General features: G+C 43.2%; 1 protein-coding gene across 5 annotated transcripts; it reads right to left on the bottom strand.

Annotated features, from left to right (window-relative positions):
• Positions 1-843: 843 nt before the first annotated feature.
• On the bottom strand, positions 844-24,785 carry akap11 (A kinase (PRKA) anchor protein 11). 5 transcript variants are annotated; one of them, XM_034885815.1, is made up of 12 exons: positions 24,589-24,785; positions 19,488-19,601; positions 18,790-18,900; positions 18,648-18,701; positions 18,405-18,536; positions 17,129-17,393; positions 12,315-16,716; positions 11,853-11,993; positions 7,977-8,063; positions 4,548-4,594; positions 3,375-3,574; positions 844-2,100 (listed from the first exon to the last, which is right to left on the bottom strand). In XM_034885815.1, the coding sequence occupies exons 2-12, from the start codon at positions 19,548-19,550 to the stop codon at positions 1,915-1,917; spliced, it is 5,688 nt and encodes a 1,895-aa protein (XP_034741706.1). In that variant the 5' UTR covers positions 19,551-19,601; positions 24,589-24,785; the 3' UTR covers positions 844-1,914. The 5 variants fall into 5 exon arrangements, with proteins under 5 accessions (XP_034741706.1, XP_034741702.1, XP_034741704.1 ...); XM_034885811.1 differs by having other exon boundaries at positions 24,584-24,691; XM_034885813.1 differs by having other exon boundaries at positions 7,977-8,060; positions 24,584-24,691.
• Between the last annotated feature and the right edge of the window lie 316 nt (positions 24,786-25,101).

Below are 25,101 nucleotides of genomic sequence, written 5' to 3'. Positions count from 1 at the left end.
TGTGTGTGTGCGTGTGTGTGTGTGTGTGTGTGTGTTGGAGCGGTTAGTGCTGTGTGGAAGATGTGGCATTCAGAGTTCTTCATTCCACAAGGTGACTGTGGAGCGGGGGTGACAAAATGTGTGAGTGCAGGGTTGAGCTATGCTGTTAGTCTGTGGTTTTGGAGGTACAGACTGGATGAGTGTGTCTATAAGTACTCTTACTCATTACTATCTGCGTCACTGGATCTTCCCGCGAACTGGATGTGGGCCACCGATGACCGGCACATCATATACTTATTACTGACTGGAGGCGAGGAGAGTCACCTTGTACGCTACATTTGGCAACATTAAGCCAATATCATGGCTTCTTTCATAGCTTTAAGCAGCATTTCCTGTTTGATTAGACATACTCTACCTTCAAAAAAATAGAATTTTTACTTTAATACCGACAGCCCTAGTAAACATCATCCACTCACATTTTTTTTTTTTTTTTTTTAATAAGGTTTGACAACTAATGAGATTTAAACTAGGCAAGCAACGTTACAGTTTGTAGATAAAACAGGAACACCAGTAATGGCGACTCCAAGTGCTTTTTATCATTCTACTGCCAAACAAATGGCCATTTGATCATCAACGCAAACGGACTACAGTATAACATGCTAAAGATATTAGTTTTACAACTATAATATTGACTTGTCAATCTGTATGTATGGCAGCATATCAGTCGACTGTGATGAGCCATTATACCTGCATTTAACTCCGGGGGGGGGAGGGGGGAGGGGGTAATACAATAATGGAATACTATGGGGGAATAATATTTGATGGAGTGTCAGTGTATCTTGGATTCTCTCTGATAACACAAGGGTGTGGTGTGTGTGTGTGTGTGTGTGTGTGTGTGTGTGTGTGTGAGTGAGTGGACTGTTGGTGTTGTGGAAACACCACAGAGGTGAGCTGTGGGTGTGATGACATCATCTGCCCAGCAGCTATGGGGATTCCCTTACAAAAAAAACAACACATTTTCTTTCTCTCAACTCACTGCATTAGTGTCTCTCTGTCTGGAGCCGATGGGATGGTCTCTCTCTCTCTCTCTCTCTCTCTCTCTCTCTCTCTCTCTCTCTCTCTCGCTCTCTCTCGCCTAAGCCCAACGGCAGCAAGGTGTGAGGGCTTTGATTCAGAAGTGTAGGCGGGCGAGAGACAGCTCACTAAAACAACACAGGTGATGTATCCTGCTGCCCGATAAATAACAAAAACGGCAACACCACAACAGAAGGCGGAAAAAAACAGAAGTACTCTAGGCCCCAGCATGCAATGCAAAACACACGCCGCCGACATTCATCAGAGTAAGGTTAGAGCGCTTCATTTGTTTGGCGCCCTCTAGAGGCAGTGGACTTTGCAAAACCCTGTTTTAGGACTAAGGAGAGGAGATGAGAGGAAGGAGGAGAGAAGAGGAAGGGAAGAGGACAGGAAGAAGGAGGGGAGAGGAGAGGAAGAAGGAGAAGAGGAAGAAAAAGGAAATGGGAAAAAGAAGGAGGGGAAAGGGAAAGATGGAAGGAAATAAGAGAATGGGAAATAAAATGAAATAAGGAAAAGGAAGGGAAAGAATGAAGAAAGGAAAGGAAAGGAAATTTGAGAAGGGAATCAACTGAAGAGGAGAAAAATAAAGAGATGAGAGGAAGAAGGGATGGGATGGAAATGAGAGGAAAGGATAAGAAAATGGAATGAGAGGAAATGCAAGGAGAAAAGAAACTTTGAGGGAAATTAAGGAAAGGAAAGATAAGGAAATGAGGAAAGGAAAAGAAGAAGTAGAGAAAAGTAGAAAAAAGAAAATGAGAAGGAAGGAAGGAAGGGAAAAGCAAGACAATTTGAGGGAAGGGAATGAGGAGAGGAGAAGAGGAAGAAGGAGAGGAGATGAGGGGAAGGAGGAGAGGAGAGGCCCTAGGCGTGCTCCAGGAGCCATTGGAAGAGGGGGATGCGGTGAGGTTCTCTGCCCGCCTGCAGTGGCTCCTCTCTGGCCGGGGGCGGACTGTGGGTCTGACCCTCTTCACAGTAGCGTAGCAGCGTGTGCAGCAGCTCTCCCACCCTCCACTTCCTCTCCCGAAGCCTTTGGACCACCGCGGGGAGCTGAAAAGACACAGTTATCATTTTTTTGGGTGACAATACAAATAATCTTGAATCTTGATTTATTTTCCCACATAAAAAGGAGGCCACAAAATGCTTATCATTTGTAAATCAGATTTATTGGTGTAGTGCACTGCTAAGGAAGGGATCTGGGTTTCTCATTAGTTGCGTTGAGACATGTCTCGTAAAGCAAAGATGTGAAATAGTTGCCAGAGGAAAGGCGGGAAATAACCTTTAACTTGGATAGAGCACAAAGTCATTCCTTTTCAACATCTTTCTAAAATATTTTCTCTATCTGATTTAGGTTTTGTTTTCAGGAATTAGTAATTGAGGAATCAGTAATTTGCTGCGTAATATAAATATGTTCAAACAGAAACCACCATAAGGAACAACAGAAGAAGGATATCTGAAACAAAGCGCAGAAACTACATTAAAATCAAAGAAGATTACAACATAGAACCATAGATTGAACAAAAGCCCAGTTCAGACCAAAGATTCATGATGAGACAACTGTTTTAGAACGTCGCAAGGAAAAGTTACAGTGGACTGAACCGGCCCGTCTCAGCTCGGCTCAAACCAGCTGATGGTGTTGCTGCGACTCAGCTGGTCCAGTCTCCAGAGGCTGCTTTTACAACGTTAGAGACATCTCCTGTTCAACAGCCAATAGAGAAGTCAGATGGTAAAGTCAGCTATAAACTATAGAAATAAAATGATCATTAATCCATTTTATTTGTATGTTACAAACAGCTGGTGTAAATGGCAGAGTTTTAGACGGAGCCTCCCCGCCCGAAAACACGGAAACGTTATATGGTCGAGCGGGATAGAAAGAGACGGAAGAGAGAGAGCGCCCGGCGGCGTTAGAACAAAGCCGTGAATCAGAGAAATAAAACGTGTTTTTGCCGATTCCTCACTAGAAATGGAACTGTAGCAAGCATCTCACTATCACTAACGTTATCCACATTCATATTTACATGACACAAATTATATATCCAGCTACAAAAAAAATGCCTAAAAGTCAGATGTTATGACAGAAGTACAAAGAGTGGTTGCTATGGAGATGATTCACCGTCTTGTCTCATTGGTGTGAACTGGCAGGTTTCAGAACGCAGCAGACCGGCTCGTTGCAAGGAGTTGCAAGTTTCAACTTGTCTCGACTCTCCCCTGACCCCTCCGCTCCCAATAACCTTTCAAAAATATTTGAACGATACCCAGCCCTATTAATAGTGCCACACTGATGGCAGCTAATGAACATGTTAAGAAAGGTTGAGGGCAATCACCTGCTGGAGCTCTCTGTCGGGACTCAGCTGGATGTGGGGGACGTCGGTCATGGAGGCTGCCACCCACTGCAGCATGCTCCTGAGCTGAGGGTCCAGGGTCACGTGTTGAGGGCCACGCCCCAGCACCCTGATATCCGAGTTCACTACGACCAGCGCAGACCTGGGAGCCTGCACCTGTGTCCTGTTCACGCACATAGTCCCTGCAGCACAGGCAGAGGTGGTTCATTCAAGATAAATCACCCCTGCATATTTTAATACTCATTTTTTTTAATGTAGAGACCAGTTCTTTTAATCACAGATCAAACAAAAACAAAGGCTACTGTACATATTTTTATTCTGCCTACTCGTATTGCTCTTGATTCTTAGTGAAGTTGAGTATGACACCCCTGCCTTAGTGTGCCTCTTCTCCCAAAGACAGACGGATACACTAATTGTTATATGTAACAGTCACTTGCTCCCCCAGGCCTGTTCTGCCTAGTGCTGGGTTCCTGCTCACTAGGGGGCTGCGACACACACACACACACACACACACACACACACACACACACACACACACACACACACACACACACACACACACACACACACACACACACACACACACACACACACACACACACACACACACACACACACACACACACACACCTGGAGGGAGCAGGGTGCTTGACTGAGCATTAGTGGGGCTGAATACGGGGGAGGTAAAATCCCCGGCTACGACACACTCAGACAGACAGACAGACAGGCAGACAGACAGACGTACACAGCCAGCCGGGGCCGACTGTTCTGAATCCCAAGGATTGGAAATTCCTCAAATTAGAAAGGGGGGGGGGGGGCACTGCTGTCAAAACGTGTGGTAAACTGCAGAGCTGCATGACTGAAAGGAAAAGAAAGTATAGAATCTTTGCTTCCAGCTTCTTTAATGTGAATATGATTCTTCTCTCCTTGACAGAAACTAAATATCCTTTCTATCTTTATCCTATCGAGTTGTGGACAAAACAAGACATTTGAGGATGTCATCTTGGGCTTTGGGAAACAACGATCCACATTTTTCACAATTTTCTGACATTTTATAGACCAAACAACTAATGGATTATATTTTAATAGCATTTATTGAATTAGAAAACCCAGCGTAGTCTGAAGGTAGAGTTGCAGGAAGTAAAACATCCTTACCGCTGGATTCCTCTTTCACTTCAGTCTCCTTGTCCTCTGTATTGTCACTGTTGGATGAGAAATGTCACACAGGTTAGGGAGGGGGGAGAGATGGGAGGGGAGATAAGGCTGCATGCAAGGGGATGCAAATGACAATAAGCTTGCTAAAAAGCTAAAAGCATAGCAGGATATCAGAAGCCACATGCACTGTATTAAAGCAATGCTGACCAAAAGACGTCAAGTGCTTTTCCTATATTCCAGTCAATGTATTTTCTTTTGCCAATTAAGACACACTGACTGAGGGCCCATCTTGAAAGTTGATTTCCCCCCCCTCCGATTCTAAAAAAAAAATCTACTCATCCATTCTGTCAATTGCACAAATATCAATTATCACATAAGGATATCATAGAAAGGAGGACACCTTAGAAAGATTGCTTTTCACATTCAAAACTATGCTTAAGAACTAAACCGTAACAATGTAAATGTAGCCTAAGACAGACAGAGCAGGACCAGCTACAAAGTATTGCATTAAAAGGACAATAGCAGTGTGACTTTAGTTTTATCTATCATCTATGGCTGGTTATGGCTGATAATGCCTGAGGAGTCCAAACCCACCGGTGTATTTGCTGCAATTGGCAACTAGCAGGAAAAATAATACATGTTTAATCAAAGTTGAATGAAACTAGCCAACAGTGACATACAGGAGCCTTAACAGTAATGAATTTTTTTACTGCACTTAACTGTTTCATGTAAAAGCACTTTGAACTGCCTAGATGCTGAAATGGGCTACAGGAATAAAACTACCTTGCCATTACTAGCACAACACATTTTATTTGAGACAATGTTGTTTTGCCTAATAATCTACGTCTTTAGAAGTAACAAAAACCACAAATGTGAATCTGTGAGAAACCCGCCACCTAATGGCAAGCACTGAACTGGTCAACTGGTAAAGGTCCTCAGTGCTAAATATTGTTCTTTTCGGTTGAAATGGGTAAAACTGTATGTATAAAATCCTCTATTACTGTACTGATGATGTTATTTTGCATCACCTTATCGATATGTATTGACATTTTCAAATAAATCAGCAGAGATTATGTTGAAAAGTTAACTAGGGCACCCAGATAGCTCAGTTGGTAGAGCGGGTGCCCATGTATAGAGGTTTACTCCTCGACGCAGCCGGCCTGGGTTCGAATCCAGCCTGCGGCCCTTTGCTGCATGTCACTCCCCCTCTCTCTCCTCTTTCACAACTTCAGCTGTCCTGTCCATTAAAGGCCTAAGAATGCCCCAAAAAATAATCTTAAAAAGAAAAGTTAACTAGGCAGAAATGTCTGCTTTCGTCAAGTGAATATCAAATGAATTAAATACTTGCATGAAATTTAACTCTGTTTTATAATATTGTCATTAAGCAGTGCTGTATGTGCTTTGCAACATTGCGTACAACAGTCTAATAATAGTTGCATAATCACCGTATAAACTTGATGGCAAATATCTGACGGTTGAATGAAGTATGTGGTATTTAGGTCATCTCGGCCATTGCCTCCTACTGTGTTACTTTTTGGAGCGTGACACCAGAGACCAGGATTTGGCCAGTCCTTTTGCTTTTCATCAGCCGATTTCATCAGGCATTATAGAGATGTGGATTTGGGTTCAGGTTACTCTTCGATGTAGAGATTTTTAAATTTGTCTCTGTACGTACAGTTCCATTAATGGTGAAAGGTTGGAACAAAAGGGCTGTAAAAGTTGTTGTATAAATATAAATTATCCATTACAGTGCACATTTTGGGAGTACTGCTCATGCAGTCGCCAGGCAGCAATTGCCTTTTTGGTTCATTTAGATTTCCAACGGAAGCTTTGACAGCTAACTAGTTGCCAGCTGCCCAACAGAACTGAATTTACTCACTCACAATCTAGATGAATAATAAAACCCAGGACAAGTGAAAGTTGTTTAAAGGATGAGAAGTTTGCATGGGAAAGATTGCTGTTCAGTGGCAGCCTCTCAACCTCAAATGAGTCTTGGGGGTTTCTGTAAGCGCATGTTGATGTAACCCGTTGATTGAAAGTACCGCACTGCTATATGCCGAGACAAGCGGCTGCATAGATGGCAGCAAGAACACATTCACCAGCCTGAGAAAACAATGGTGTGTTTATAAATGGCTGGCAGCACAGATTCAATTAGTCGATGCTGCACTATATCTCTGAGTATGTTTTTGAGGCCCGTGACAGCACACCTGCAGAACTTATATCCGAACATATTGGTGGTTTGAACTGTTAAATATTATTAATGTGAGGAAGGCAAGACTTATTACAATACAAATAATTATTTTAAGCAACTAAATTACATGAAAGAACCAGCAAAGTTTGAGCAATAGATCGCATGCAAACATCAACAAGCACATGCCATGCCAAACCTATTTTTACTTAAAGCTTTGTGTTGTCATGCAAGGGGTTCCTAGTATGAGACAAAGTATAACTCAAAATAACATTGTACAATCTTGTGAATAATTTTCATAGGATGAAAATAAGTCCCTGGTTCCAATTTGGTGCGAGGCTGATCCACTCATTGATCTGCTGCAGGTAGGGCTGGGTATTGATTAGAAACATTTCAAAACCAGAGCATATACGGATACCTTACTCTGGCACTGCCACTCGGGGCTGGGTAGAAAAAGCATGCTCTCGTTTATTGGCATTTCTTTAAACCAATCACAATCGTCTCAGGCGGTGCTAAGCAACAGAAGAAGCCACAGAGCCTTCGCCAATTAGCCTCAGGAAGGAACTTGTTTTGGTGGAACGTGTACGTTGTTGTCTTAGTTGTGCTACAGAAAACTCCTGATTGGACAGATGGTCTAGCTAGCTGTCTGGATTTACCCTGCAGAGATCTGAGGAGCAGGTAACCACGGTCCTCAGAAATCCACCGGAGGTTAGAATGCCAACACAAAGAAAGCCCACGGTAATAGACATCCTGCCTGAATGAGGGACATCCGGCGGAATTTCGGCAGCACCGGAGCAATGCCAGCAGTGTTAAGTTGCGTATATAGACTACCGGTACGGTGTTCGATACCAATTAAAAAAAAAACATTACACATTACGGCACTTTTCATTTCTTTTTCAGCTCCTCTTTTACATGAACACCATCTCTGTGAATAAAGTAGAGGTTTTCTTGCATGTCTTTACAATGTGTCACATTAGACAGCCAATCACAAGCTTTATTAGATCTTGGTAGAACCATGCTTCATGCGGATAGGCTCACTGATGCTACTAAGGAGGCAATTTGGTTGGTGCCTATTAAGTATCTAAATCGGTACCCAGCCCTAGTTAGAAGCTTCCTTCTATACTTTTGTCATCTTAGTAAATTCAATGACTCAAACTATTTCTTTGTCCCATTCTGAGTGAACCCCCAGGTCTTACGGGCATTTTTGGAAAAGTCACTGTGTCAACCAGTCGCTGACCAACCTGTCCGAGGGAGAGAATGACATGCGCTCCTCACACGCCTCCCCCTCCAGGCCTAGACTGCTCCAGCTACTGCTGTTTCCATTGCTGCTGGAGAGAGAAGGCAAACGCAGCGCTATAACACCGACAGGTACTACCCACTGAGAAGGACATAATCACAAGAGAACTTCTGAAAATAATCAGAATATAATAACCCGTTTCATCCCATTTGCTAGAAGGACCACATTTATCGTTTAGGGCTGTATCAAATAGATTAAAGCTTAGAAGAGTCATTCATAATGTTGATAATCAAATTCAAAATTTGAATCCTGTGTAGCTTCTATTTTTTGCGTGTATTCATTATGTTTAAAGCTGGTGTTTCTGCACAGTTGCAGATACAGATGAGGCTACACACAGTGGTGGCTGCTTGGGATTGGTTCTGACTCTTGTGATCCAAACCTTTCCAACTGCTCCAGAGCGTTGTAAAGGCCACGAGTCAAAATATAGATGTGAAAATATAGCTGTCATCATTTCCAAAATTCACAACATGTTGTTATCTCACAAAATAATCGGCTTCAATTCATATCTGTTGGCGTTTAGCCTTTCATAAACAACCTTTTTACTAAGGTCAAAAAACAAAACAAAAACTGCTGTCCTGTTTGCCGCACACAAGTCTATTAACGCCATAAATACATTTATACAACCAAATTAAGAAATCCGTTCAGGATTTGTACCAAAACCTCAAAAGAAGCTTAGGATGTAAAAACATGACAGTCGGTACAGCCCCATCATGCATCATTTAGCTTCAACAAACACTACTCAGGTAGTTGACCATTTCTGGCATTTGGACTAATCCTTTTAATGACAAGTGAGGTTCTAAACAGATGAGGATTCCTTAAATGATGCAGATCTTTCCACCACGCATCCCACAGAATCATCTGTAATGTTGATCATGACATTCTTGTCCTCACATCATCCCGTTAATCCTGTGGGTTCCAACAGGACAACCGGGTGGCAACAGAAGCAAAACAACACACATTCTCTTTGTAATTAGTCAATGATTAGCCGGCTGGCTGGAACCTGCATGTTGTGGTTTGTAGCACTCGCAGTAGGTCTGAAGGATGGAACATTTGGGATATCTAAAAATACCTCGGTTAATTTACATTACCTCAGCTACAGTTTTCTCCCTGCGGTTCAGGTGAATGACACATGGTGAGAGCGTGTTCATTTAGTCAATCATCATGCTCAGTGTCTTAAACCTTCAAAGTTTTTGTTTTTTTACATTCTGTTATTTCATGTGCCGAGCGGATATGGTTGCAGTGGGCTTTTGAAGCGAGTCCACAAACCACACATGGTGGACTTTGTTCCTGTAGAAACACTGCCTCAAGTGAAATGAGCACTTAAAGACACACCTTTAGACAATATTATGATACATTAACTTGGCCCTGATGGCAAAATAACTAGATGCCAACACATTGTGTACTTTCGGTATCTTGGGAAAGAATTTCAAATGTTGTCAGTTTTGCTTCCATAGAGATATCAACCTTCGCCAGAAATGTCAACAGCCTAATTTCCCAGAGGCTGGAGACTTGTACGTATGAAACCTTGTCACTTAGAGGGCTGATACTCTGTCCAACTCTCTCTCTCTCTTTTTATTTTTCTCATTAGTACACACAAATAGCAACAATGTCCATCTAAGAACAGAAGGCCAATTCTGTTCCCTGTGGTGTATTTCACAAACATTCTGAGAAGAACTTGGCTTAACAGTTCATTTATAATGCAAGACAAATCAGAGAAAATTGCATTTTGGCAGTGAAGTCTAAATGAGGACGCCAAACTATACACTGTGTCCTGTGCTGAACTTACTGTAGGAAACCTCCCCTCGTTAGACTCAACCACAGGAGAGAAAAAACAGTTTCTGTAATTCTCTGGGTCAGAAGAAATGAACAGCACAAATTGACACAGCAAGACTAAAGTGATAACCCTAATTTTTTAAGTCCAGAGTCTATGCAGAAATAAATTCCACTGCCTCCAACTGAAATATTAAACCTGTGTCAGCCAGGCTTGTCCGTGACTAAAGAAATTCTTAGACGAATAGCACTTCTATGAGTTTGTCAACTGACCGATTGGTCGACTTAAATCGGCAGATCTGTGCGCTTTAGGTGCCAGTTAAGATGAGAAAAGCACTATATAACTACAATCTGTAAAATTGAGTTTTTCCCACAAAGAATCATACAAAAGCACCACTTCAAATCTTGTGTTCACCAGAGATGTGCTCATACATTTCTCGTAATAAATAATTTACAGAAAAGCCTAAAAAAATGACTAACTAACCTAACTAAAGAAACTCAACTAAATAAATCTTAGTCGACTAAGACCAAAACTACCTGTGTCAGGCACAGTTGAATTCTCTGGGGACAAAGGGTATCTCACAGTATCTAAGACATATTTTATAGAACCCATGGGCAAATTGTTCACATTTAAATAGGAGCCCAAAGTAAGAAACAGAATGGGCATTCACGTGGCTGAGACAGTAGCACGTGTCACCTTTTGTTGCCACCCTTTTGGAAAAAGCAACCCAATCTTCTGAGAAGACGACACTAGCAGCTGTCATTATATCAAAGTAATTACTGCTGCATACTGTCTGGGAAACACCGAGGAGACAAAACTGTACCCAGTTCACAGAAGGGTTTCAAGAACTCTTACTCCTCCTGCAAAATATGCAAAACACTGTCCAAAAACATGAGCCAATAAAAACTCCAGAGGAAAAGACTAGGAGAGCTAAGAACTAGATTTGATCCACAATCAAATTCCCACGTCATCTAATATTGTGTATGTTCAAATAAAAAAGCCACAGTAGGAGCAGAAAACATTACAAGCCACCGCATGAATAAAAAAATACATTGTTCTTGCCATTTTAGTATGATGCTGTGCAACTTGGTTATTTCTGCAAAAGTAAAACCAGAAATGCAATACAAAATGTACGACAGCATTTCCTAGACCCACACAAAGACATCTATATATTTAGCAGCCATATGGTTTTAGTGTCTGTTAATCTGCAAAGTGTCCTCGTTATATATCATTACAGTAACATAGTGACATATGGGGAGATGGCAGCAGTGTGCCCTACAGGTAACTGGGTATTTGGTATGCAATGTATGAGAAATAAGAAAGCTGGTAGTTTTCCAATTTTACTAGCTACTATTTTGTGGGAAATTCCTTTTAATTTTACTGAAGATGGCTGTGGTGTGCTACAATTAACTTGAAGATCCAGATTTACCACCCCCTTTAAATGCAAATAACCACTGACCACACCCAAATCAAGACACTGCAGTCATAAAATATAAGCTATCATGTGTGTAAAGCTATTTTTGTATGAATAAATGCAATGATTAAGACACAGACATGAAAAAGTAGGTTATTATTGCACGTGAAGTGCAAGTGAAGCAGGTGTTAAGAAGATTAATTGAAAGTGGTTTGTAGTGAGCATTCACGCGTCATTCATGCAGCACGTACTGAAAGCTCCCCCGGTGACGGGAAGTGGAGGCACAGAGCAAAGCTTTTTAATAAGTCTATTGTCCTGCTGCTCACTCCCTCTACTTCTTTTACAAACCTCTTGTCAAACTATTTTAACTCCTACAGATGCAACCGTTGCCTCGGCCTAATCTGCCATGTAGCATGCAGGCGCTGAACGGAGCTCTGGGGGGTATTTTTCGTGATTGGCCAGCTTGCTGGTCTGGTGTGTGGATAGGCCACAATGCTTCGGCCATGGGTTGCACGCTGGATCACAGCTGTGTTTCTCTGTCAGCGGTGGCACTGTGGCAAGTACTCCAGCGACCAATGTTACAATAATATTTTTGGAGGGTGGGCGGGTGGCAATGTCAAGCCCTGGTTGTATACCTGTCACTGAGGTGGAGGAAGCTGCTGTTCTCGTCTGGGTGCTCATCCTCAAAGCTCAGGTTAGACCAGCTGCCCAGACTGTCATCTCCTACACTCAACTGCTGGGAGACAGAGGACTCAGTGGCTTCCCTGCCTGGGAAGCTAAATGCACAGAGAGAGGAAAGGAGACAACAAGGAGAGCGCTTCAATGATGCTAATAGTTACAATTACAGATTCATGATGGCAATTCTCTTAATGTATTGAAATGGCAAAGTTAAGTAAGTAGGTATGTAGGTATGATTAGTTTGCAGCTTTAAAGCACCATTTTGTGAAAGGGTTTTGGATTTTTCAATTAAAAAAGTTAAATAAACAAAGCTCCTTAAATGCTACAGTATGTATGTGTGGCCCTAGCCATAGCAGGAACATATGGACATGACAAGACAAAAAAAAAGCAACTACTACAGTGAATCTTGGTGTGGTTACCTAATGTTACCGGTCTGGCAGATGTTGGACAGGGCTGACGTCATGATCTCAGCAGTCAGGCTCTCGGCATAGCTGGTTCCATCATGGCCGATGCCACTGTCTGCATTAAGGCTAGTGTTGCTCATTTCCCGTTTAGCTGTCTCCATTGCCATGGAGACCATCTCCCCTGCAAACACTGCCCTGTGGTCCAGGTCAATGTGGATCTTGGGAATCTCCAGGCTAGAGAGCCGCTCAGCCCTTGCATGACATTCTGACCCCCTTTTCCTCCTCTGTAATACAGGCTGGTGGTGGTGCCTGCTAGGTTTTGTGCAGTATAGGCACTCCTGGACCTGACAATACCGACACGCCCTTTCACCCAGGGCAAGGCTCAGTGATGGCCCCTCAGACAATCGCTGGGTGTGAGAGTGTCTATTGTGGCCTTGGGTCTTCTGGTGCTCTCGGGATGAATGTCCAACTGAAGCCAGGCTCATCTTTAGAGTGTCATCAACGATTTTCCTGGCATAATGCTCTATGACCTGTATCAACCTAATCCTGTAGCCTCCATCGTACAGGCTTCCAGTACTGTGGTAATGCCTGCTCTTACCCTCCTTGGACAACACAGGGCAGGAGAAGGAGTTCTTGATGAGATTCTCTGCCATGTCTTCAAGTTTGGATTTCTTATAAAGACAGGAGTCAGTGAGAGACTTGGGCAGTCGTACAGCGGAAAAATGCAGCTTGCGTGTGACATCACAGGTGATGTTGTAAGCTAAAGACTCTGCAAAGTTGACCAGATCCATGTACTCCCTCTGACTCTGCTCTTCAGAGTCCCTGCAACAACACTGAGCATCCTCACCTGAGGGACAAACTACTGACTCTTCTCTGTCCTTGGGCAACAAGGCTTCAGAACCAGAAGCTTTCCATTCATCTGGCAACGACTTGGATGAGTGAAGGCGGGTGCTAGAGGATTTCTGCTTGATTTTGCGACTGGCATGAGCCAGGCCCTGTTTTATGGAGCGGTAAGCCAGACGGCTTGCAAACTGGTCCAGTACCAACTCCCTACTGCCTCCTTCCTTTTTCAGTACCCTAATAAGGTAGCCAGCATATTCATCTGTCACACTCTCGCAGCTAGGATACTCCGAGGACAAGCCAGAGCTGGAGCTGGTGCTTGAGGTGGAGGTGGGAGACCGAAAGACCGAGGCTATCAGGTCATTAGACCATTGCTCAGTCAGCCTCCCTACCCTCCAGTCTCTGTTCTGGTCTGTACTGGGTTGAGACTGGTGTTGGTGGGGGTGAGACAAATTATCAGAGCTAGATCTGTCAAAGCTTCTTCTTCCGGGAGATCTGTGATATGGACACTGCTGTGCTGCGTTCACCATCCTCTTCACATCATTGATGACCTCTCCTGCTACCTCCCCGGCATAGACCCACAAGGTGTTTAGGGTCTGCTCTGAGAAATGAGCCACACTGTCTCTCCTTTTCTCGCTGTTATTCCTTATCGCGTCCTCCTCGTCTGCAACTCCAAGGGTGTCCATCTCTGTTGCCATGGAGACGATGTGGCAGGCCAATCGCTCAGCATAGTGGAGAGCTTCCTTGTTGGACATTCTACGAGCAGACATCTGGTTCAGTACACGCCGGCCACCTCCCGTCTCTAAACATCCGTTAGTGCCACCTACACCAACATCTTCTGCCAATTCTTCCTCCTCGTCATCCTCATTGCCATCTGCCTCCTCAGAGAGAGACCTCATCAGTCTAAGCATAAACTCAGCCTTATCTGCCTCAGGGGTGATGTCTTTTGGCCCAGGGCCAGGCTCAGGCTGATAGTGAGGAGTGGGTGGGGGGGTAGCAGGGGAAAATTCCTTGGCCAGCTTGCTTTTCAGCTTCTTGGAGAACTGTTTTATCTGTTTCTCCTTGGACACCTCAGTGGGCTGCTGAGGGGTAGAAGGAGGAGTGCCAGGAGTCCCACCGGACTTTTGGCCAGAGCTTGGAGCGGAGTCATCCCCAGGAACAGATTTCCTCCTTTGTCCACCCATCTCGTTCCCCGGCACATCAAGAGTATCCTTCATCACAGGGTGCATTTCAGCCACACCTCTGGTCTTTGGGTCTAACTCACAGCTGGCTCTCCCCTTGCTTTGAGAGCCTATCTGAAAGGAAATGTGAGGAATGCTATTGTCTGATCCTTGCTCAACAGGGACGCCCTTCCTTGCACAGCCAGAATCTCTGCAGTCATATCTGAAGCAAGCTTCCTGCTTTGAAGGGGAATCTGGAGCATCATAATTATCCACCTCCTGCGTAGAAGAAGAGTCCCTTCTGCTTCCAATTGTCTTTGTGAAAAAATCAGCACAGTCACCGAAACTCTTTTTCACCTTAGAAGCAATTATTAGCTCACAAGCCTCAGTTACTATCATATCCATCATGTTGCCCGAGAAGTTTTGGAATGAAGACTTTCCTTGGGAGGGGTCTTCTCCGGGTATAGGGGTCTGAGTTCTCTGACTGTACAGGTGGGTTTGTGTAGATGTGGTAGTGTCAGAAGAAGATAGAGTTACTCTTTTGGGGCTGGCATGTGGGGTATCTGACAAGCTAGACTTACACTGAAAGGTTTCCTCAGAATCCTGGAGGTGGGAGAGGGCTTGGCCGGCTTGGGGCACAGGAACACAACTAGCCATTCCTGAAACAGTGAACAGAGCGTTCTTCACAGTGCAGGTATCATCCTCTCCTGATGGCCCTGGCGCCGCAGCAGCTAAACTGGCACTTAAAACCTGCTGGTTGGTAAAGGTACTGCAGGTTTGAGCGCTAGTGTTCTCTGCACTAACATAACAGATGTTGTCCAGAGACACACTAATAGCCGCTTGGCTAGTGAAGGCAACATCAGCCTGAGAGAGCTCTATGAAGGCCTCTTGAATAACAGACTCAGACAAATCTGAAGCATAGGAGGAAACTACCTCCTCCTCTTCCTCCTCCGCCTCTTGCCCATGGCCAAAGGACCAATCACTAGGGGTGAGAGGGGTTGAGGGGTGAGAGAACTGACACACTTCCATGATGCCTTCAAACACAAGCTCTTCAGCCAGATCAGCAGCAAAATGTGTCACTGTGCTGTGGAAAATCTGCTTTTTCACAGTCAGAAAATCTTTCAGCGCCCCAGACACAGCCTCTCCGACCAGGAAGCCAGCTAATCCATTGATTGCTCGTTCTTTTAACACATAGGCGTGGCGCATGCCAATCTCATGGAAAGCCATCTGAAACACTGAGGAGGTGAGCCTGGCAGCAAGGTGACACAAGGTGGTGGTACAGGAGGATACACCTTTTTGGAGGTCTCGCAAGGCGCTGCCCAAGCTCATTTCCACAAGGTCAGTGGCAAACCTCTGAATGCCATCCTTAAGAGACTGGGACTTCTTCTGCAGCGTAGCCACTGTTACAGTCTCTTGGATTTCTGAGAGCTTCATCAGGTAGCCCGAAGGGTTCTTAAATTCCTTGTGGCAGACGCAGCTGAGATTCTTATTGTCATTGATGTCAATGGCAGACTGGTAACCACACACAGATCCCAGAATTTCTTTGGATAGACTGCTGGCAAAGTCAGAGTAGGTTTTATACAGAGAGCAGAGATCCTGGGGTTTACGTAGCTCTGAGCTGTCCTGTTCATCCTCATCTGCCTTCCAGAAGTAATCTATTGGTCCACTAGAGTCCACCAGGGGGCTGAACGCTGAGGAGCTGACAGGACTGAAGAGTGGGCCACCATTCTCTTCAGAGGGGGTCTGCATTGGGCGAGGGGAATCAGGCACCTCAGAGTGAAGTGAGTAGGGAGAGCCTGGTTTCAGAGGAGTGGGTTTTTTCACATTGGCTGGGAGAGTGCGCTGGTCAAAGCGGTGAGGATTCATGCCCTTGGTTGAGCAACCCCTAGAAACATATTTGGACGCTGACCCACTGGCCTGGTTCTGTGTGGTTGGGGCACTGATGGCATCCAGAGGCAGTGAGAGAGCGCAGTTCTCTGAGCTCAGCTCCTCCAGGTCATCAAACTGGTCAAAGCTGTCAAAGAATTCACTAACTTCAGAGTCAGAGTCTTCAACTCGCTCTCTGGGCCCCCCTGGCACCTGGGGGATGTCTAGTTTGGCCAGCAGGCTCTTCTGGTAGCCCACCTCATCCAGAAAAATGATTGGGCTGGGGCTGGAGCCGTCTGACTCTTCTGATTCACTGACATGAATTAAAGGTGAGGGGAGACGAGCTCCAGGACTGCAGTATGTCCATTGGGATTCCACGCCTGATGACCTCTGCACTGTGACAGATGCATCTGGAACAGCTCTATGTTTGGCTGAATTCTTTTTTGAAGATGAGCTAATAATAATGCGGGAGCCAGATAATTCCTTTTTTCTCTTGTTTGCTGGGACTGTCTGGGAGGCTACATCACGCTTTTTAAAAAGGCGATAGGAAGCTGCAGATGTGGAGAAAGACATTAAGGGGAGAGGGGAAGACACCTGTTAAATACTAATCATACAAAGAGGAGATATAAAGATAACCATAACAAAAGGTTATCAACAAAAGAAAGCTAACTGAAAACAATCAACAAACAATTTATTGTGCCTTGATTATATGAAAAGGTAGAGAAGAATGTTCATCAACTAGGAAATAACTTTCGAGTACCATCTAGCAGTAAACCGACACAATTCAAATTCTTGCCACTTTTTCAATTAAATACCATGCATAGATTATGATAGTAAAAAAACAGAGGGTTTTAAATTCAGGTCTCCATGTTGAATTTTGCAGAAGTATTTGAATTCAGTTTATGGAGTCACAAGGTGACTAAAAACTACTAAATGCCACTAAGCATTAGATGTTGAACCTACGGGGATTGTCTCCTGTGTCATCCTCCTCCAGATGCTCCAGGGCTGTGACAAAGTCATCCTCGATTGAGGAGACGGACTGGTTGGTGTCATCTTCCTCTGGCTGGCTGGGCTCAGCTGTGCCCCTCTGATGAGCCTGGAGCTCTAAAGCGTAGCGTACCCCTGCCATGTAGCACCCCAGCAAGCCCACCAAAGATGCAACACCGGCCTGAGGGTAGACACTAGTGCTGGGATTATGCCTTAGCACACACACAGCCTTTAACCAGCCCTAAAGGCAGAGGAAAACAGGACAGAAAGAGATTAAGAGGAGAAAAGGGAAAGGAAGAGAAGTGAAATAGATATCAGAAACATGGCAATGTATTCAGGTCATTCAGAGAAAAATAACAGCATTTGCAACCAACAGGCAGACAGAGTCTATAAACGGTCAAAGCAATTGTGTCCCGCAATCAGCAGAACAGCTGATGTTGTGAAAGATCTTAGCTTTTGTAAATTCAGCAGAATTCCCATATTCTAATCTCACAGCAGGAAGGTGAGAAGTGTATTGTTATGTCTGTACTTTGATTGCGAGTTGATCTGTTGCATGTGCAGAATCACTTAGTACAAGTCGACTCAATGTCTGAAATGGATGGTGAAACCACAGAGTGAGCTGCAGGGCCTGTGTGTACCCAAACAAGGCACGCATGACCAGGAAGGACAAGGCTGCAAGTGTGGGCTGAAAAAACATCTCTGTGTGCCTTTCCCACCTGCACTTCTTCAAAAGTGAGCAAAAGACTAGGTCTGTGTGTTTGAATGCACGCACAGACAAGGACATAAATATGAGGAAAACAAGAATTTTAGGAAATGCCACACCTTAAAAGTGATTAAGTTATGATTCAACAAAAGTTGAATTTGTCTTAAAATATAATAAACATCTGACAAGAGGGTAAGATATTTTTCATTTGACTGCTCAAATGTGCATGTTTGTAGTGTAAAGAAAGTTGTTTCTTCTTGTTTCATTAGCACTTTTCCTAGCTGTAGGATAAGTCTACATTGTCAAGGGAAATTATTAACACAAGAGCCAAGTCTACGGAAACAAGAAAGGAGCTTGATCCACTGGTGCTTTTTTTATTATACATTTTGTTAGGATAGATTTAGCTTCTTGCACCAAAAACTACAGTACAGTAGCTCATTCCTACTTCTCATTATTCTCTCTCCTCACTTCCCTGCCTTCTGCTCACTTCTGCTTTGCTCAACATGCCGACTAAGCACATACCTTCAATATGAAAGATCTGTCACCTACCTGAGGCCCAGCGTCCTTGTGCTCTGCCAGCCTGCGGGAGTCTTTGAGCAGCAGGACCTCGTCATTCTTGAGGCTGTGAACATGGAGGGATCTCAGAAGCTCACACAGCCCTCCTGGCATAGACAACAGAGCCTGGGGAGAGAAGAAGAAGACGCAGTAGCACATTAGCTTGTTGAGCAAACGGTTAATTACAGGCCATATAGAGAAGATATTAATTCATGTTTGTAATTTATGAAAACATACCTGTTGGGTGACATCTTCCCCTTCACAATGACCAGGCAGACACACAAAATGAATCTGAAAAAGCACAGTCGAAGGTCAGTATTAATGCGTCTGAATATGGCTGAGCTCTGCATACGTTTGCACTGCTTTCTGTGTAACAAACCTCTGTGAGTCTTGTGGTGTCTCTGGGTGGCAGCTCTAGGCCGACGCTGCATAGCTCCTTTTTATTCCTAAAGAGGTTCTTCACACACTGCGGCCCACTGTCACGCACAGTCTGCAGCACACGCAATGTTGTTTTAGACCAAAAAATATAATGAGAAACCAATGTGTATGTATTTATACATCACTGAATCATGCACGAAAGATAAATGAAGAACAGTGTTGTGTGCTTCTACTTTTATGTATCCGCCTGCTTTTAAACATGACTTTAATATAGATTCTAGCCAATCCGATTGGCATCTAAAAACACTTAAGATCACGTTGGCCTATCCACTCGATTGGAAACACATCTCACGACATTAAAAACGCCACTAAACATCTGGCTACAGACCACAATCACACAAAACAAAGAGTTGTAGTACAGTAGTACTGCATTATCACACCCAACAGAAATTGGACAAACAACTAAGACTCGATTTCTTGCATATTAACAGAACATCAACATTACAAGGTTAGGGGAAATGCAGCAGTCAGTGTTTTGTGAGCAAAATAAATTTCTATGTGTCTAAGTATGATGTGCAAATAAGTATAAGCCTCATGTCAGATGGTATTGCTGCCATAAACAAACACTGGAAAGTGGTGCTTGAAATCTCACACTACAGATAGTTGCAGCATGAAAATGCATTGTCATGGAAGACAGACCTCTTTCCGAACTGAGGCACTGGACCTTAGGGGGACTCCTCTATTACGTGCACGGGCATCCATAGCAACAGAGAGCTGCAGAGAGCTGCACGGGCTGGCTGACTGGCCGCTCACCTGTAAGTAGAAAGGTGCAAGGGGAGAAGGGAAATAGAAAATGACAGTGTTAATGACACGGCAAAGAAGTTTAGAGAATAACATCAAACAGAAAATAAAGCGAGAGAGCATCAAAAGTTAGTTATATCATCACTTTCAGCCCCACAGCTGAGCTCTGTGTCTGAGGTCCTCTAGTAGCGCTGAGTTTGTAATTCAATACTTTTTAGGCACTGACTGAATTGCCTAGTATCAAAAAACACCTCATCATTTAATACCTAATTTCAATACGTAAGGAGAACATTTCATCAGCGTCAGTTAGCCGGCCAATCAGGATGCATCATGCTTCTACCAAGATCTAATCATGTCTGTGATTGGCTGTCCAATATTACACACTGTAGAGACTAGGCCTGCACGATATTGGAAAAATCTGACATTGCGATATTTCCCCCCCTGCGATATATATTGCGATATGAAAAAAGAAAAAGTAATTTTTGAAAGATGACATAAATAGCTCTTTTTGGATCTAATAAATCATTCTCGACTACTGCAGTGATTTTGTTTGGGAAGTGCATCTGAATAGAAGAAAAAAAGGATCTTTTCTACTTTTTGACTACCCATCAAAACTATGTGCATCACTGTGTCAGCGGCAGCTGCTGCCTACGGTACTTATCTACACACGGAGAGCCTCACTTCCCGTAACAATAAACCCCGTCGGACTAACGTCACGTACACACGTTGCCCACATGCTACCTGTCTTAAAGGGGAAGGGTCGGACGGTCATAATCATGTCGAAGGACATTTTCTATCAACCAGCAAAAAATGATTATTTCAACGTCGTAACGTCCTATGATGTGACTATCGCGCATGCGCACATCGCGATTTCGATGCTAAAACACAGTATCGTTCGGCTCTATTAGAGAAACTCACAAAAAATAATCTACAAGGGGCTCACGTAGTAGGAGCTGAAAAAAACTTTTTTGCCATAATGTGTAATGTTGAAAATTCTTTTTGTTTTATAAAATTGGTATAAAAAAAGTACTGTTTAGTAGGGCTGGGTAATATATTGATTTTGTATCAATTTTGTGATATGTGACTAGATATCGTCTTAGATTTTGGATATTGTAATATTGAATATGATCTCAGTGTTGTCTTTTCCTGGTTTTACGAGCTGCATTACAGTAAAGTGATGTCATTTCCTGAACTAAGACTGTTTTTACTGTTCTATTATTTGCCTTTAACCAATAAATCGTTATATCCACATTACTGATAATTGTTTATCACAAACGTCATTACGTCACTACAATACAATTATATTGATATCAAAGTATTTGGTTAAAAATATTGTGATACTTTATTTTCTCCATACTGCCAATCCCCATCGTTTAGGAACCGATATCGAGGTCACGGTATTGCACGGAGCAATCCTGGAAGTGGACTCGTGGATCCAGAATACATCCCTAGTGGTTTACAAGTGACAAAGACTGTGCCATTCACTCATTCCCTGAACCAACGGTTATCCACGGAGTCAAGCTTGTGAAACACATTACAAAACATTTCACTATAGGAGTTGATGCAGTGAACCTCCTGCTAATTGTTTTGGGATTGTACAGCCAAACGTCTAGACCACAGTTCCTTGAAACCTTGTGAGAATAAATAACATGAGTTGAGTTTCTTATATGTAGGCCTAGACTTGTCCTGTAGGTGAGGATAAGCTAAAGTAGGCCTTTGCTTCTTTTGATATTATTCTCTTCTCATTCTGGACCTGCATCAAAGATCAAACAGCAAGGCAAGCGAGAGCCGGGGTGTGTGATCACACTCGGTAAGCAGCCTCAGAGAGCGGGAGGGGGGGTGGGGGATAGGCAAAATATTTACAGTGTACAAGAAGGAAAAGTTTCCCAAGAAATCCAAGCCTCTCCTTTGAGGTATGGTCCAAAGCAGCTGGATGAGTCTAGACACAGGCAGGCGGTCCTATTGATCATCCCGTCCTGCATCCTGAGAACCAGAGGGGTAGAACACATGCCACTGCCTTCCTCTGGTGATCCAGGACCTCCTAGCTTCTCATGGGCACTTTGGTGGGCTGTACAAAAGACACCACAGCCAGACGCTGCTGCCTAACCTCAACTATGCAGTACATCCCAATCCACACACAGGGAAAGCAGGCACAATGGTGTCTAGTATAGCTGGGAGTATCTCAAACTGAGATGAACAACATAAAGTAATTGCCAAATCAGCTTCTTTTTTTTCTTTTTTTAATCCGGGGATTTTATAATGTTTAGTTCACAGCTTTAGTATTTAGTGATGCACCTTTTCAATGGAATTCCATTGCTAGGCAACAGCCTGTTAACTTCCTGTCAGTTGATGCCATTCACATACACGGCAACAGGAAATAAACTTGGGTCCCTTTAGAATGTTTGTGTTTACATCTGAGAAAAGGTCTGAGAATCCACTAAATAAGCCTATGTCATCGTCTTTTATGCAACCAATGTGGTCCCATAATGCCACATGTATTCGCTGTTAGTCATGTCGTGGAAAATCTGCAATTAAGTGTAACTAAGTTAAGGCTTAAACAAATTCTCAAGGGCTGATTCACGAAGCTACTTATCATCGTTCGCAGAAACAATGTAATGAACCTAAGCAGGAAAAGTCAGAGGATACTGAGGGGTGTTTGTGATCATCTTAGGAGGGAGGGAGGGAGCAAAACAACATGTCAAGGGCAGAAACTGTGTAGTCTAAAATCTTGTTTGGTTGGGAGCTGATGTGGGCCAAATTTTGAGCATGAGTGTGGGTGGCGGCAGGATAGATAAACACATCTCAGAGAGAGAGAGAGAGAGAGAGAGAGAGAGAGAGAGAGAGAGAGAGAGACACTGCCACCAGGACATCAAAACAGTATCACAATTCTTATGTTCATGTCCCAAATATAAAGACCTAAGAACCAAATATTTCCCCAAAAATTGAAATAAGCATACCAGTCTTCACTGCACTGAGGACAAAAAGCTTCCTTTATTTTAGGGGAAGATAAAAGTAAGGCATGGCTAGTAGCTAAATATGTATGCTGCTGCCACAATATAAGGCAAACTAAGTAGAGATATAATATATTATCATTATCTTTTTTATGTTGTTTACATATTTTATATATAGCTTCAACATACCCTTTGAGGGACATGCACAGAATGTGTTTATCATCTGCATTTTACCATAATTATCCTTTTTTATTTGTATTAGTATATCAGAGGTATACTCCTTGTTGTTGTTGACACGTATGTTTGTTGTGTAATGTGTTGATTTTGTCATGCCAATAAATCAAATAAAAAATGGAGAGAGAGAGAGCGAGAGAGAAGCACAGCCTGGAAGACATGAGCAAGAAAACTCACTCAGAGTAAATCCCGGTCTCTAAGGAGGCTCAGGTGATATCAGCAGAGGAGACAAGAGGAAATTAGTGATGTTCCGATACCAGTATCGCAAAAAAGCCTCGGATACCACCTTAAATGCTGGTATCGATATCAGGGCGTACTGGAGTTCATGGCCCAGTCCAATGCCACGTAATTTAGCCATGAAAAGAAAATCTATTTTAAAGAAGTTTATTTTTGTTCTTTTTTTAACATTATGACTGACTTGTCAAACTGGATAATTAAAAAAAAAAGTTCTCCAGCTTTCATTGTTTGTGTATGTTCGTGTTTCACAAAGAGTTTAACAAAAATGATAGAAACAATGACACATTCATACGGGCTTATTAGTATACTGCTGTTAAAAAATAGTCAAATATATGTATCGGACTGGTACACAGTATCGGCCGATATGCACGTTCAGGAATCCTAATTGTATCGGATCAACTCTAGAGGAAATAACAATAAAAGGTTGCAAATAGAGACCAGTGTAGGAGCTACAGATGCTTCCTAGTAGATCTCAAATGATGAGTTAATAAATCAACAAGACAAATAATCTGCAACCATTTTGAATGAGGATAAATTGTATTCTTTCAAGCAAGAGTTTCTCATTAGGCTTTTTTCATAGCGGTCGTTTGGACAGGTGTTTTTAATAACATTAAGGATGGCTCTGTTCTGTTCTATTCTTCTCTCTCTCTCTCTCTCTCTCTCTCTCTCTCTACTGCTAAGAAACTTTCCAATATCAGAAACATGATTTAATGTCAAAATGGTCACTACCTTAAGGAATTTGCCTTGGTGTGTCCCACAGCAGTGTAGAAAATAAAAAGCAGAATACAAATATTGAAATTAAAAAAATACATATGTATGTAAAAGACACTATATATAACAAATATGTCCAATATAACCGGTTCAGAAAAGAAAATAAACTCTTCGCTCAAAGAGAAAGACCTAAACAAAACATGAGCCATGTTATATGGCCTATGAGAAATTATGTATTCACTATAACCACAAATACTAGTATCGCCATTGAAACATGACATAACACAACATGACTGGGCGGACTGAATGTAATATTCTACACCACTAGCTACGTATGTACGGATGTATGTATGTAGCAGGCCAATTCGCCTATTTACGGTAGCAAACGCTTAATAAAAGGCAACTCAACCAGGCTCTGGGTGTTTTGGCTAGCTAACGTTGCAGCAGCTTGTGGGGCAGGTACCCTTCGCAACAGGCCACACAGGAGCCACACACGGTGGATGCTGAGGTTGATTCACGACCACTCAGGCTCCATGCTAGCAAAACAGACAAACGGCTACCTCGCTATATATAGCCACATTATGTAGACATATCAGTTCATGACAAACCGTCTCGAAACACAAAACGACTTTAAACCCAGGGCTAAAGTGACCAGCTTGCTAGTTGACAGGCTGTCAATCACTGGGGCTCAAGCAGCGGAACCAGGCCGCGGGTCTGTGATGTCACCTTATCCTCGTTAGCTAACACCATAGCCACCCAGCTAACGATAACGTTAACGTATAATTAAAAAAAAAAAAAACATAACCAACAGCCATATGTGGTGATTTGCTGCATATTCCATAAAGTATTAGGCGATTTTACCTCACCGCTCGGTGTCGGACTCCAGCGGCGTTGACGGTGGCCGATGTGTTTGATGCGCGAGCCCTGCACGATTCGTCCGCTTTGAACCATTCGCCATGTTCATCCCCCACTACTACCGTTCTTTAACGTCACAGTGACCACAACGCCGGTCGATGCTTCCTCTAGTACTTACTCCTTCTGGTTTGTTCCCCTACGTGATAACATAGGCTACCTAACGTTCTTTCTTCAGGATTGAGTGTAAAACGTCTCCATTTTATTGCATTTCCCACGCTGTTACCACTGTTGAGTTACTTTTCTGGACGTCTTTTTCGTCTGATTTTGATATTTTAATATTGACTTCAACAATTCCTTTTTCATCTGACTCGTTTTCTTACCTGTCTGTCAAGAATACATTAATTCTGGGGGGACACGGACCCGGTTGCAAGCAGAGACAGAATCACAGCTCCATCTATTTTCAGCATTTGACCAGGTTAATAGCTATTTCAATTCTTCGCAAGAGCCATACAAGTGCTCTGAAA

Source organism: Etheostoma cragini, chromosome 11 (assembly GCF_013103735.1).
Source record: "Etheostoma cragini isolate CJK2018 chromosome 11, CSU_Ecrag_1.0, whole genome shotgun sequence".
NCBI classification, from domain to species: domain Eukaryota; kingdom Metazoa; phylum Chordata; class Actinopteri; order Perciformes; family Percidae; genus Etheostoma; species Etheostoma cragini.
Note: the sequence above shows the minus strand (reverse complement) of the source record. Positions and strands in the feature narration are given on the sequence as shown.

What these genes read in the sequence shown, in the direction of transcription:
- akap11 (XM_034885811.1), bottom strand. Translation starts at nt 24,673, where the DNA reads ATGGTTCAAAGCGGACGAATCGTGCAGGGCTCGCGCATCAAACACATC. An exon ending in GTCCGACACCGAGCGGTGAG is followed by an intron (nt 19,602 to 24,583) that starts GTAAAATCGCCT and finishes TTCTACTTACAG; the next exon opens with GTGAGCGGCCAGTCAGCCAG. An exon ending in ACAAGGACGCTGGGCCTCAG is followed by an intron (nt 17,394 to 18,404) that starts GTAGGTGACAGA and finishes CTCTGCCTTTAG; the next exon opens with GGCTGGTTAAAGGCTGTGTG.